The 14,325-nt window shown below is 34.1% G+C and overlaps 1 protein-coding gene across 8 annotated transcripts in view; it reads right to left on the bottom strand.

Moving 5' to 3' along the window:
- Nbea (neurobeachin) overlaps window positions 1-14,325 on the bottom strand; it is a 702,149-nt gene that overhangs the window by 77,147 nt on the left and 610,677 nt on the right. For all 8 annotated transcript variants that reach the window (XM_004854743.3, XM_087199596.1, XM_013075842.3 and 5 more), the window contains one exon: window positions 6,477-6,596. In XM_004854743.3, the coding sequence (XP_004854800.1) occupies window positions 6,477-6,596 (120 nt within the window). The remainder of the gene's footprint in view (window positions 1-6,476; window positions 6,597-14,325) is intronic.

Genomic DNA, 14,325 nt, shown 5'->3' with positions numbered 1-14,325 from the left:
TCTCAGTCTCCAGATTAGGAAAGGCTGTGCCATACCCACATCTGGACATGGTGTAGATGATGAGATATTAGATTTTGAGCCTGATACAATACTGAAATGAGACTATGGGGAACAAGTTGAGTACATTTTATACATAGGGGGAAAGTGAATTATGAATGAGGAAAGGACTGTGTTAGTTTGTTTCTAAAGATGGCTACAACAATCCTTCCAGCCTCTACATATTTTTCAAGTGTAACTTTGTGTAGTCCATTTCTCTCCATCAGTCTGGGCTGGTGTTATGACTTGATTTGATCAACAGAAAATGTGGAGAGAACACTATGTGTTTTGGGCCTGGGCCTTTAAGTGGACTCGTAGCTCCTGCTTTTTTATCCCCTTAGTAGCCAGATACCATGAAAAAGTGTGGTGATCTTGCTGTAAAGACCATGGAAAGGTAGAGAGGAATAGTCAGCACTTTGCTGATCTAACCATTCTTGCTAAGATGCCAGACATGTGAATGAAGTCATGTTAAATCATCCAGACCCAGTCTATCCCATCTTACCCTACAAGGACCAGAGACAAGCTGTACCTAATGAGCCCTACCTCAACCGTAGAACAATGAGGATGCAAAAAAAACCATTATTTTGTTTTTAAACCACTAAATTCTGGGGGTAGTTACTCAGCAATGAATGACTAGAGCATCCTGATTTGTCAATTACTTCAAAACAGTCAAAGTGACTAGATATAATTGTGCAGAACTAAGCATAAATGGCATGGCCAGCAGATGGATAAAGCGCTGGAAGTAACAGAGTAGACAGACACAGTGCTGGTTCTGGCTTCCTTTCTAGATGTCTACATGAGAGTTTAGGCAAATCATTTAATCTCTGGGAACCCCCTATGCAAGATAAGGACTGTTTCAAAGACTCTACGAAGTAAATCAACAAAAACACATGTTTGAAAATTATTAATTGTTATCCAAAAAAGAACACAGTCCACCATTAATAGCTTGTAGCATTCTTCTATGAAGGCATGTTAGGTACTAGCTTGCCTAATAAAGATAACTGCTTTTCTGCCTATTCACTTCCCATTGATAAATTGCTGTTAATCAGCTTCTCTTTAAGAAAAAATCCAAGTGACTTAAAATTTCTAAAATGAAAAACAGTTCAGAAAGACACCAAATATTATTAAAGAAATTGCAAAATGAATATTGCAACAAGCATTTTGTGTCTGTAAATATGATTTCTAGTTTATTTTAACAGCTATACTAAAATCCTATGATACAGTTAATAGTATTATATGCGTTCTGTCAAAAATAAGAAAATATCCTCAAACACAATTTCTAATTTATGAGCTTATGACAAGTTCAAGCTGATGAGAAATTGGGCTTGAAAGTATGTCTTAAAATGATAGAAGACCACTATTAACACTATCATAATTGTATACCTATTGCATCAAATCTGACATTTCAGTTTAATATATTTTGCTGAGAAAGCACACCATTTTATGGCTTCTAGTGAAATCAGATCCAATCCAGACGTTTTCACTTTTCTAATATAATTCACTGCAAGGTTTTAAAGCTGCCATTTCTTTCTTTCCTTTTTGCCAAAGATTGATGCCTGAGCATTTGTTAATTCCACCAGAGCTTATAATGGGTCACTGAGTCAGTGGTGAGCACTTCCATTAACTGCATTAATTTACACTATGTCACCTTAATGACATTTTGTCATAGCTACCTTTTCTGACATCTACCTAGCTATTCAAAAGTAATAAAACAACTTTTGAAGGCATTAAGGCAAATTAGTGTAGGAACTTCTGTACGTTGGATGTCATGGCTAGCAAGACTATGCTACAAGAGAGACATTTTAAAATATAAATAAATAAATAAATAAATAAATAAATAAATAAATAAAGTAAAAAATAACTGGTGTGACTCAACTCTGGAAACCTCTCTCCTGAGAGGTCACTTTGGCAGCACTCTTTCTTCCCCATCTTGTATTCATTAGCACAGGAAGAGAGTGACATTAATAGAGAGAGACAGAATAAAACCATCTACTACATTCTAGTTCTCTCCAATAGGGTTATCCAAGTTAGGTTTGGAAGAATACTTTACTTCTCTGGAAATGAAAACATATTTCCTTAAAAAATATAACAAAAGGTACATTACAGTTTATGGATAAGATATAAAAAGCTAATTAGATTTTAACACACAGCAAAATGATTAAGTATTGGCAACATATTCTTCCTTGCTAAATCAGTAATTATTTTAAAGTAAAAAATACTGTACACTTTAATCAAATGTTTATTTATGAATTTAGAAAAATTTCAAGTTACCACTAGTAATTACAACAAAAATTACCTTCTCTCTAATATTTCTGTCATAAAGACACATTCTGTTGTAAAGGAAGTGTAAAAATGGATATATTTGGCTAGAAACACATACACATACAAACATACAATTGAAACATAAAGCAGAAAGACTGAGAAAATATACCTGCAATCTGCAATTTTAATGTCAAAAATCATTTTCAGGTAATTACAAAAAGACCTAAGTCCCAATTGTAAAATGGACAAAGGTATTTGTCAATATACAAGTCAATAGGCCTTGCCACCGCTCCCAGCATAAAGGAGGTGAGCCGCGTGGGTACCAACAACACCCCCCCCCCCCGCCCCGTCGAAATGAGAAGACACATAAATAAGTTTCAAAACCAGACTTCCAGATCACCTATAGCAACCCCAAAGGAAAATGGGATGGAACACTCTGATACTCAACCACCTGGACTCCCTGAACGGCCAACAAAAGAGGATCTGGAAAAAATGAAATCAGAAATAATTTCTCATGTAACAGCAGAGATTGTGCTCATAGTGCCAGACATGATTGATAAATCTAGAGAGGAGCTGAGGAACATGATGGAATCCCAACATAGGAAACAAATGGAATCCATAAAACAGATGGAAACAGATTTCCAGGAGATTAAAAACTCCATTGAAAGCTTACACAGCAGAATGAGCCAAGGTGAGGACAGAACTTCAATTGGTAAGATTGCAATTACTGACCAGGAAAAGAAAAATTGCTTCAAAATTATAAGGGAACATGAGAAATCAATCCAGCAGCTGCTAGACAATGCAAAGAAGAATAACATAAGACTGATTGGACTCAATGAAGAAACAGGAGAGAGTGCAGATGACATAAAAAATCTCTTCACAGAAATAATGGCAGAAAACTTCCCAAGCAGGGGAAAAAGAGCTTGACATACAGATAAGTGAGGCATATAGGACTCCAAATAGCCTTGATCAAAAAAAATCTACACATAGGCATATAATTGTTAAGATTCCAGAAAACCAACAGAAGAACAGTTTTCCAAGCAGTTAGAGAAAAGAAACAAATCACATACAAAGGAAAGCCCATCAGAATCACAGCAGACTTCTCAACGCAAATCCTCAAGGCAAGAAGAGCTTGAAGTGATATATTTCAAGCCCTAAAGGAAAACAGCCTCCAACCCAGAATGATGTACTCTGCAAAACTATCTTTCAAAATTGATGGAGAAATAAGATACTTTCATGACAAAGAGCATCTTAGGAACTTCATGAATACCAAACCAGTACTCCAAAAAATTTTAGACAATATCCTATGAAAAGACAATGAGGATCACATCCCCAAAATGAGAAATTAGAGACATTTATAGCTAAATAGATGCACATTGAGGCAATACTCTTAAGTGAAATAAATAGGACACACGTGTAAATACTGAATAGTTTCTCTAGTGTGAGAAACTGAAAGTGCAAATAAGGACTAAAATTTTTAATAGATAATGTGAAATAGGAAGAAAAGGGGCAAAAGGGAAGGGGAAGTGGGAGGGGTAGGGGAAAGGAAAGAAGGGAATGGAATTAATATGAGAAAATGAAAAAATGGAAAAAAAGTCTTTGTAAATAGGGAGGGATGGAGGGGTTGAAGGGAGGGCAGGGGAAGGGGGAAAAATACGAACCAAGAGAAATTATGTAAAGGTGCAAATTTCCAATGATGACTGTAATTATATTGTATACCTAAAATGTACCAATAAAATAAAAATTAAAAAAAATATACAAGTCAGTAAACACATGAAAAATGTTGAACTTCACTCAAACAAATGCAAACCAAAACAAAGCCAATTGTATTTTTCAATAATCAGAGTAGCTGAAGTTCCACCATTTACTACAGTAGTGATGATGTGGTAGTGAAGGAGGCCTTACATGTTGCTACAGGGAATGAACCATTGTTTTGGGGGATGATAGTTTTAAAAGCTCAAAATTTATATAGCCTGTGAGCCACCAGTGCATTTAACAGGAATTCCTCTTTGCATATGTACACAAAGTTTATCGAGGTTTCTGTGCAAGCACATGCATCCTTGGCTTAACAGTAACAATCAGAGAAAAGCAAACTCTCCATCAACAGGAGATTGTGTAAGTACATTATTGTAGATGTTGTAGCATGTAGCCTTTGAAAAGAAAAGAATAGGTCAACACAGCAAGATATTCAAGATTCATTATCACACAATATGAAAGATGCAGGGTAGTGGCAGGAGAGAACTGAAAATGAGAGCACTCTGCATAATATCAAGCTGGGCAAATGAGCTGCTTATGAACCAATTAAGTATGGAGGGAGTACAAGTTTGTTCAGTATGGTTGCTTGAGGATGAGAAACAAAAAACCTCCCATTTGAGTGACAGTCACTCTGGTCTTTGTCCTTGGTGATGTGACTTTAGAAACATAGGTAGCACAACTGTGATTTGAACAAAATGTCAATGTTTCTGAAATGGTCTGAGCAGGAAAACTGTTGAGGGAATTTCCAGGGAAAAACTTGATGTAGGATATTGGTTACTGAGACTGAAATGGAACCTGAGGTATCTGATGGTCTAAAGCATCAGTAAAACTCAGAATAGAAGGTTAAGTTAAAAACTGTATTTACATAAATAAATTAGGATGACTGACCCCCAGTGTGTGTGGGCATATGAAGGCACATCTTTCAGTGAAACTGAAAAAAACTTTTCTTTCTTGTGGTGATGTCAGGTAACAGTGAACAGGCATTTTTATTGTTTTCTCTGACTTAAGGTCTAAGTAAGCTTAAATGTTACAGGAAGCATTCAATTATAGGTAAGTATATTTATTTCGCATACAGAATATTTATTGAGTGCTCTTTATAAAGATTATGTTAATTCACAATACTATTGATCAATGAGAGCCCACAGACTCCCATTTTCTATATTATTCTCAAAGTATTTTAAAGTAAGAAACAGATGCCTTCCTTGAATTCACTGGTAGTAAATTAGTTGAAATGATTGCACATGGATTTTCCTCATAAAAGGTATAATATTGTTAGACTTTAAAATAGAATATTGTTAGAAGAAAACTGTGAACTTCCTTCCACAGTTTAATACATGCTAAATTCTATTATTTCTAAATGTGACTATATCATGTGTATAAACTAATAATCACTACAAAAACTTTGATAGCAACAAATAAAACATATAGATACGCTACATGGCTATCTAGTTGGCACCATTTCATTTGTTTTCTGCTTTGGAAAAGAACAGAAGTTGGGTTCACCTAATTTTCCTTTTAGTTTGGTAACATTATAATTGTCTTATATAAATATTTTGCAAAAGATAAGCACACATAAATTCCTGATAATTTTTACTTTAATTAAGTACCTTTTGCTGTATTAAGACCTTAAAGAGAATGAAACCATGCCATTTTTATACTGAGTGACACTAATGGGAAAAATGCCTTGAAGAAAAGGGGCTTAAAAGAAGTAACACATTTACCTATGCAAGAACCTGATCATGAAATCTTATTACCAGGAAAAAAGAGAGAAATGAGAGAACAAATACATTTTATTACATTAAATATAGTTCTTTTTTAAAAAACAAGACCCCTTATAAATGAATAACAAATCTTTGTATTTAACAATAGTTAAGTAGTAACTGTAAAATTACTCTGCTTTCTGGCTGTTCCTGGTTGGTTTAATCTAATGTGTATTGTTGCATAGTATCCCCGGGCACAGTGAAGTAAAAGCTAAGGCTATAGAGAAAAGCCTACATTTTAAATGGGCCTTGTCATTAATGCTTTATTAATTGCCCCAGGCTACACAAACCCAAAGCTGGGCAAGCTATAACAATATGACACATTAAGGTCAAATCCAATTCCCGCTGTGTTTTACGGAATGGGCCAAATATTGAGTGAACAGCAGGAAAGGCAATTTATGGGCTTTTCTTTCCACCTCCTGATTATTCCATCTAAATTAGATAGAAATTTTTTGAAGTACTGAAAACACCTTACCTAATATAAAAAAATACAGCATTTTTAAATGATGCTCAAAGTTATTTCCCTTTAAGGTTAGACGTATCATATAATTTTAATATTGTGGAACAAAGCTACAATGTAACTCATATACTCACTTAAATAATAAAATTAAAATTTCAACACATTTTGAAATTCTATTAATATCAACAAATGAAAGAGCCTACCTTTACATCAGAAGTATCTCTCTGACTAGTTCTCCAAGACCTTGCAATTGATGAGAAGGTTCGATCTGGATGGTCAAATTTTCCATCATTTGCATTGAGGAAGAAGGTTGTGAAAGGTTCCTAAGCAAAAAACAGAAACAGTAAATTGGCCATTTAAAAAACAGCTCTGGTCATTCCTTTGTAAAATATGAGCAGACTCTCTTGAAGTGGAGGTAGTGCAGAGCCTGGAAGAATGCTCACACTAAGGAGCCAGGAGATGTGGGTCTGGGCATGCCTGAGCTACCATGGTGCCTGTTGCTCTGTAAATTTGCCAGGTCCTTTGGCTTCTTGGGTTTCTGATCTATAAAATGATGGTATTCTAGTGCTTTTATGATCTTATGACAAATGATTTTACATGACATTCACAACTCAGTTTTTCTTCCTAATAATGAAGGCCATACACACTAAAGTTACAATATTAAATATCACTCTTTGTCCATTCAGTAGGGAATGCTCATTTTAGGGTACCTGGGAAAGGCTTGCCAAGTTTAGTTCTACTGTGTAGTCTAACGATCTTTTAAAAATGCAAATCCCTGCTTAGTGTCCTTCAACAACTCTTGGGAGCTATTAGGAGAAAATCTGAATTATTTAATTTGTCTTAAAAGAGCCTGAATGATATGCAATCTGTTTAACACTGTGCTGCTCCTGTTCCTTGTCTTTTGTATGTGACATTCCCTCTGCTAGGTACAAACTTATCCCTTTCCTTCACTATCCTTACATGACTTAATTCTTTTTATCCTGTAGTCCTAGCCAAGCTGCCATTTTCCCCTGAGAAACGCTCTTGGATTTACCAAAGCTCTGCCAATATGCTCACACTAGTCTGTATCTCCTCAAACAACACTGAACATTTACCACAGTTGGTTACATGGGACTACTATCTTGTCTGTTTTCCTTGTTATGAGTAGGTTATTTACTATCTTATGTTCAACACAGTGCTATTACGGGCATAAAGAAGTTGCTCAAAAAAAAAAAAGAAGTTGCTCAATATGTAATTTGTTGAATAAAGTGAAGTGATAAATTAAGTACAAATGAAACTGGATAAACTCTAGTCCTTATATTTTGGGACTATTATCTTAGTTTAATATAGCATCTGTCATCTAGAACATCTTCCCATAGCAGGAAACCTAGCAATAACTTTATTACAATGTTCTAGTATATTTAATTTTAAGGTTTGTCCTGTAGTTCTTATGTTGGGAGGAAGGTATTGTTTTTGGTAGTTTAAGTTTGCTTCCAAGTATCAAATGATTAAATAATATTCATTCTTACTAAAGATGTGTTAGATACCTGCAAGTATAGCATAGGTGCAGATATATTTCTTTTCTCATGTTTTAATTCTCTCTTAAGTTGAAGATGAATGATGTGTCATTCCCAGGTTTGTTAAGGCTGAGAAATCTACATAACATTTTCCTAAATATTTGTCTTTTTAAAATATGTAACGTTTATTCATGCTTCTATTCATTCTTCACTTTACCATTTTAAACTTCCTTCCCTTCCACTGTCCATAGAGCTGGCTACTGGGTAACAGCTGCAAATATTAATCTTTCTCAGTATCTTTTTGAACTCAGTGGAATAATGCATTGCTAATATTTCATGTTCAGTTTTGAATGACAAAAAAGGGTGATGAAAGAGATAAAAATCAAGAACGCTATAATAATATATTGGTAAGGGGGGCATTATTAAGTGACTTGAAAATCCTATGTGCATCCAAGAAGCCCATATTGTTGTTTATGATTTCAAGTGATATGAGAGACTGAAGTCACCAAAATTAGATTAGGAATAAAAATTTTATGAGATATCTTTCACTAATTACTTTGCAGACTTTTAACTTACTATTAAAATCAGATAGTGAATGCAGCATATCTCATCACTAAATTAAATTAATTGGAATATAAACATTCTAAAAGTAGCAGTGATACATTAAATGAAATAGATCTAGGTCTGAATTTTGGTTAAGCTATTTATTTTGTGGGGACAAGTTACTTTAAATAACTGTGTCAAGTAACTATCTCCATTCCTTCATTCTGGGTAAAATGGGACTGATAATACTTCTGAGGCAATTATGGGAATTTGGTAAGATTAAATAAAATAATGTGGAGAAATCTTGATGTATTCTACCCAACACAGAGTTAGAAAAGGGCTGCCAACTTTACACATTATTCCAAGTATTTATTGCTGACTCTCCTCCAAGCTTCTAGCTCACTGGATTCCCAGACCAGTCTCTTAGTTCTTTCAGTCTTATTCATCTCTGTATCCCAGTACCAAACAGACCTTGGCTTATGTAAATGTTTAAACATTTTTTGTAGAACATGCGGTATATACCTAAACATACAAAGTTATTCTTGAGAGATGGAGATATGGGTAGGTGAAATACAGTTTTTTTGTACAGTTCTTAAGTACTAGTGGAAATTTAACTAAAAAGTTGTATTTTCAGAACTCACTTCATTATTCTAGCAAGACATTTTATTTTTTCTTTATGGGTTGTAGGGAGAGATTAATTTAGAGAGATTAGACTTGTCTCTGTTTTTTAATCTATTAAACAGATGTGAGTTAATACTCATTTATACATGCAAAGCCCTACTTCTTATCATCACCCACTAAAAGCGGATCTGGACCACAACCTAAATTACAAAATCCTTTCTAGTTTTCAACCCTTAACAAAGACATGCTAAAAATAGCACAGATGGACATAGTGAAAAGAAATTCTTAAACTGAAGAATTTAAAAAAATTTTCTGGTAACAAAGATTATTAATCTGGTGGTACTCAAAAGCAGAGAATATTAAGAATTCTACATTTTCTTTTCTTAAGTAGCTCTTAAGAAGATCTGATTAACAACTGTTTTAGGGCCATATTCTACATTACTGACATAAATTCTCATTGTTCCTGAAGGCCTCCAGTGGCTACAATGGTAGAGTACTAATAGAAATTGATAACCTATTTGTTTATAAGTGAGTATTGATCCTGCAAGCTCTGATTACTGTGGAGATTACTTTTTCCATCTGTTTCCCTATTACCTTCAAGATATAGTACAAGGCCTTTCTTCCCATTTGACTCATGCCTGATTAACACAGAAGATCAAGTGCTGTATTAAACCTAAAGAGCTTTTATTTTTACTCACCTAACACATCTTCACTGTATATTTTCTATATCAACATATGAGACATTTTACGATTATACTAGAAAAGCTGTCAGTTTAGGAGAGAAGATGTATAAATGAATAAATGATAAACAGCAATTTCAGTAATTGAAATACTGGTACTCATTGGGCTTTAAAACTCCAGGTCAGGTCCTGCAGTATTAATGGCCAATAGGCCCCTCTTTTCTTTATCCAACTCTTTTATTTTTGTTTTATGTAATTTTTGCTTAATCATCTCATAAGAATCTTTAAAAATCTTTCTCCCCTTACAGGTTTTTCTTTTCATGCCCTTTATCCTATTTAAAAGCCCAAACCAAACTCCACCCATGGGTAGTAGTGCTTTCAACATAGCTATAGCAAAGAAAATATGTATATTTAAAGTGATGTGAGAGGCACAATAAAGACAAAAGGGAAGGGTAACTAGCAGTTACTGATTGCCTTTCTCTAGTAGGCACTGGATCATCTCAGTTAACAATCCTCACCATTATCTTCCAGAGTAGGTATAATTATTCCCTTTTACAGGTGAGAAAATCCAAAGTCCCTTTCTGGAAAATGGAGGAACCACTATTTCCAGTGGCCTTTCCTAACTCTAGAAGTTTATTTTCTCCCATTTCCTTTGAAAGAACCCAGAAGTATCTTTCAGAATCTTTCAAGTCTCTAGTAAGTACCCTTGGGCACCAGGGGAGTTAAGCAGTTCTCTTCTTCCTCTAATTAAATATATATTGTCCTTAAGAATCAGTATTCAAAACAAGGCAAAAATCTTTTATTCAATAGCATTATCTTTTGGCTTTAATTACAAACTTTCAAAAGAATTTCTATTGTTTTTTTATTCCACACATATACTTTACGGTTTAAAGAGGCTCTAGGGTAAGCTCTGAAGACAACAAGTAATTTGTAAAAATGGTTCCAAATTCTAAACATCATATTTATAAATTAACATTTTTTAACAGAGCCTATTTAACTTCCTAAGAGTTATAATTAAATATCTAAGAAATGAGTGTTATATAGAAAGGCTAAACATACTAAATTTGAAAGATGTTTAGATTATAAAGGCTGAGATGGTCAGTGAGAAAGATTTAATTACTTCAGAATGGATATTATATGTCCACGGTAAGGCTTAAAAACATTCCAAGTACAATGTGTCATTTTGTATTAGTTATTATCTGAAGAAATTCCAAACTTTGGTATGATAGTTTATCATTTGCTTAGACACCTATCAGGGAAGCAGTCTTTTTAGAGCCTTGTAATTTAGACAAGAGATTTTTTTTCTCTATTTCCCTCCCCTCCCTAGACAAGAGATTTCACTACTAGTTTGTCTACAATAATATAGTTGCTTTAATGTAATGAGGTATGTAGTTAATTAGCATCTTTACACAATTATTATCATTGTCATAGTATATTGACTAAAACTAATGATGACTTTAATGACTCTACGTCTAAAAGCCTTGAAAGGTGAAGGGAAGATTCTTGTTTATTCTGTGTTATATTACTTTTAAACTAATTCTTAGTGACACTAATTTTAATGCATTTTGTATTTCATAAACTCCTTGTATTATAGACAGCTAAGTTAGTTAGAAATATGACAGGCAGTCAAATAGTGCTAGGCCCTGGAAGAGGTCAGTGCAGAAGATAAGAACACATAACAACTGTGGCTGGAGGAACATTTCTGGAAGACCAGGCCTCAAGATAAAAGTTAGAATGACTATACCTACATAAGTCCCCAAGGGATGAACAATAAGTGATTGATATTCTAAATAGGCGTCAGTCACCTTGGGTGGGGGACCAAAACCTCCTGACCCATCCCTTTCAGGAAAGGTCTTGTTCTTTCCATGTACACTTGCTTTGTGAGTTGCTTCCCCATTGAATCAATACTACCTAAACTACTATACTTGTAATGTTATTGGTTGACCATAGTTTTTTCCTACCTTATGCCTACCTCATGATTTTGCTTTATAAAACTTCTTTGGGAGAAGTGGGCTCATGGACAACCCACTTTCTGGATCTCCTCCTGTCCCTCTCAGGCAGTAGCTATCTATCCCTCAATATATATTTCCTACTCTTAACTTTCCTTGTTTCTCAGAATTCATTCTTTGATTTTGGGGAACACAAGCTCCACATATAAGACATCTAGCAAGTTGGGAGGTACATCTGTCTCCCCTGTATCATCCCTAGGTCACTTGGGGTGAGAGTGAGGTAGTCACAATTCCTGGACCATTAGGTTAAACACTTAGCAATGTATTAGACCACAATACTTCTATTTATAACAATATACCATAAGATATCTGGGCTAAATGAATCCCCATAAAAGCATCTCTGTAGATCTGTTTTGTCCAATACAGCAGTCAATAGCCACATGTGAGTACTGAGCTCTTGAAATGTCACTAGTTCAAACTGAGATGTGTTGTGCGTGTGTGTGTGTGTGTGTGTATATATATATATAGTATTATGAACTTCAAAGATTTAATATAAAAGAGTAGGATGTATCATTTTTATATTAATTTTTACATTGATTTTATGTTGAAATGATAACATTTTGAGTATACTAGGGCAAGCAAACTTTTTTTTGTACCAGAAATCAAACTCAGGACCTTATGCTTGCCAGGGAGGCGCAGTGCCACTGAGCTAAATCCCCGGCCCAAACAAACTTATTAAAATTAATTTCAGCTTTATTTATGTGGCTACCATTAACTTAAATAAACAGCTTGCCATTATATTTCTGTTGTTCAGCCCTGGTGTGTATAGGGTAAATATGTGAACAGTCTGTCATAGCCTTGCGGATTCAAGTTTGTATTACATTCCAATAAAAACATCAACTTAAGGGTGAATTATAGTTTATGATTTGAGAAAGTATTTATTTGGGATAGAAGAGAGTTAACTTAAATTAGGACTTTGAGAGAAAATGTTTTTGTGGATTTTACTCGAATAGGCCCTATAAATATGGCTCTAGATTTGACTAATTTGTCCATATAAAAAACACAGAATATCATTTTATATATTTCAAAACACTATATTACTTTTATTTAATTATCAAAATAACCAAGTTGAAAATATGTTTTTTTCCTCCCCCTAAAATGGCTCTTAACCCTTTTTTTCCATTCCTAAGGTACCCGAGGTGTCTTATGCCCTCTATGACAGTGACTCACTAGGGCAATGATTATCATTCATGGACCCCAAGGCTGTATGAAAAGGCCTCCCAAGGTGAAAATCTCTGGTTTCAATATTTTTTAAAAATTTTCTTATCTAGCAATTGATTTTGGAGGTCCCTCTGAAGAGTTCCATGTGGACAACCTGATGAAGCTGAGTAAACTGTGTAGCTTAAGAAGTCTACCTCAAGGACTGCTTAAGCCCAGGGATATCTTTTCTTAATTTCTGGAGTGAACCCTCAACAGCAAACAAAACAATAGCTTTACTGACAATCTTTTCTGTAGGTTTAAAAATTTTATTTCCCCTACTGAGTTTTTGTTTGTTTGTTTGTTTCTGGTTCACACACAGCTAATAAGTCATTTTCCACTGATGGTGGAAATGAATGCAAATTTAGTTTTATGGTACAATCATTTGGTGATCAGAGAATCTAAATTCATCAATCTTCATTTTCTTATCTTATTTGTTTATTTGTGAGCTCAAATCAATTAAGATATTTTATGTCTACTGTAAAGGAAATCAGCTGTTTGAAATTTTCTCTGGTAAATTTTGGTGTGTCTGTACAATTTTGAGCTATGGCTAAAACTTCAAGATGAATTTTATAAACTCTTACATGACTATCTATAATTCAGAGAGTCTTTATTTCTTGCCTGAATGTGAAGCATTTTCCTAATACTTAATCTCTACCACAGAAACATTTTTATAAAAGAATCCTACTTCATATATTAAGCCAAATCTCTGGACAAATTAGATAGATTTAATATGATCTAAAAAAGGAAGTAATAGTTTTATATCTTCATTTTTTGTTCATCATTACAGAGTTTCTTTCTTTAAGTAAGATTCGGGTTGTTTTCTCAAGAGACTAGTGAATCTAAAGTTCTTTAACTTTTCATATTGGTGTAGAGTTATGAAAAACATAAAATTTGTGTTCAGTTATACTGAAATATAATTCTGATAAACTTTATACTAGTGATAATAGTGTTTATGTCATCTACTAGTGGCTGATAAGGTACTTAAAACATACATGTATTACATTTTTGGGAGTTTAATTTCTCCCTATAATTGATAAAATACTTGAAGAAGACCTCCAAATTAAAGCTGTCCTTTAGGTTTAGGGAAAAATATCAAACTGTATTCTCATTCATGCTGCTTTTTTAGTTTTTGAGGCATGTGGGCCTCATACAACAGAGTGGTCTGAAGTATATCTTAGTCAGGGGAGAAGATAATATTGATTGCATTGCTTTGTTTAGCATTCTCCACTTCTCAGTCCTTTATAAGGGAGAGAGAGAGAGAGAAGAGAAGAGTTAAGACAGAAGAGAGAGAGAGAACAAAAAGAAAGAAAGAAAAGGAAAATCAGACTGACTCCAGTAACTGCTTCTAACTCTACTAGATTGGAAAAAGCATAAAGATTTGTTAGGAGCCTTTGCAATAAATTTAGATGGGAAATAATGAGAAACTAAATTAAAGGAAGTAGCACAGTTAATAGAGAAAAGGAGATAGACTATAGAGATATTTAGTTGATAAAATCTATAGAT

Source organism: Heterocephalus glaber, unplaced genomic scaffold (genome assembly GCF_053883595.1).
Source record: "Heterocephalus glaber isolate CG9 unplaced genomic scaffold, H.glaber_assembly_v1.0 deba00001720, whole genome shotgun sequence".
NCBI lineage: Eukaryota > Metazoa > Chordata > Mammalia > Rodentia > Bathyergidae > Heterocephalus > Heterocephalus glaber.
The sequence above is the reverse complement of the archived record's forward strand: the minus strand, read 5'-3'. Positions and strand labels throughout refer to the sequence as shown.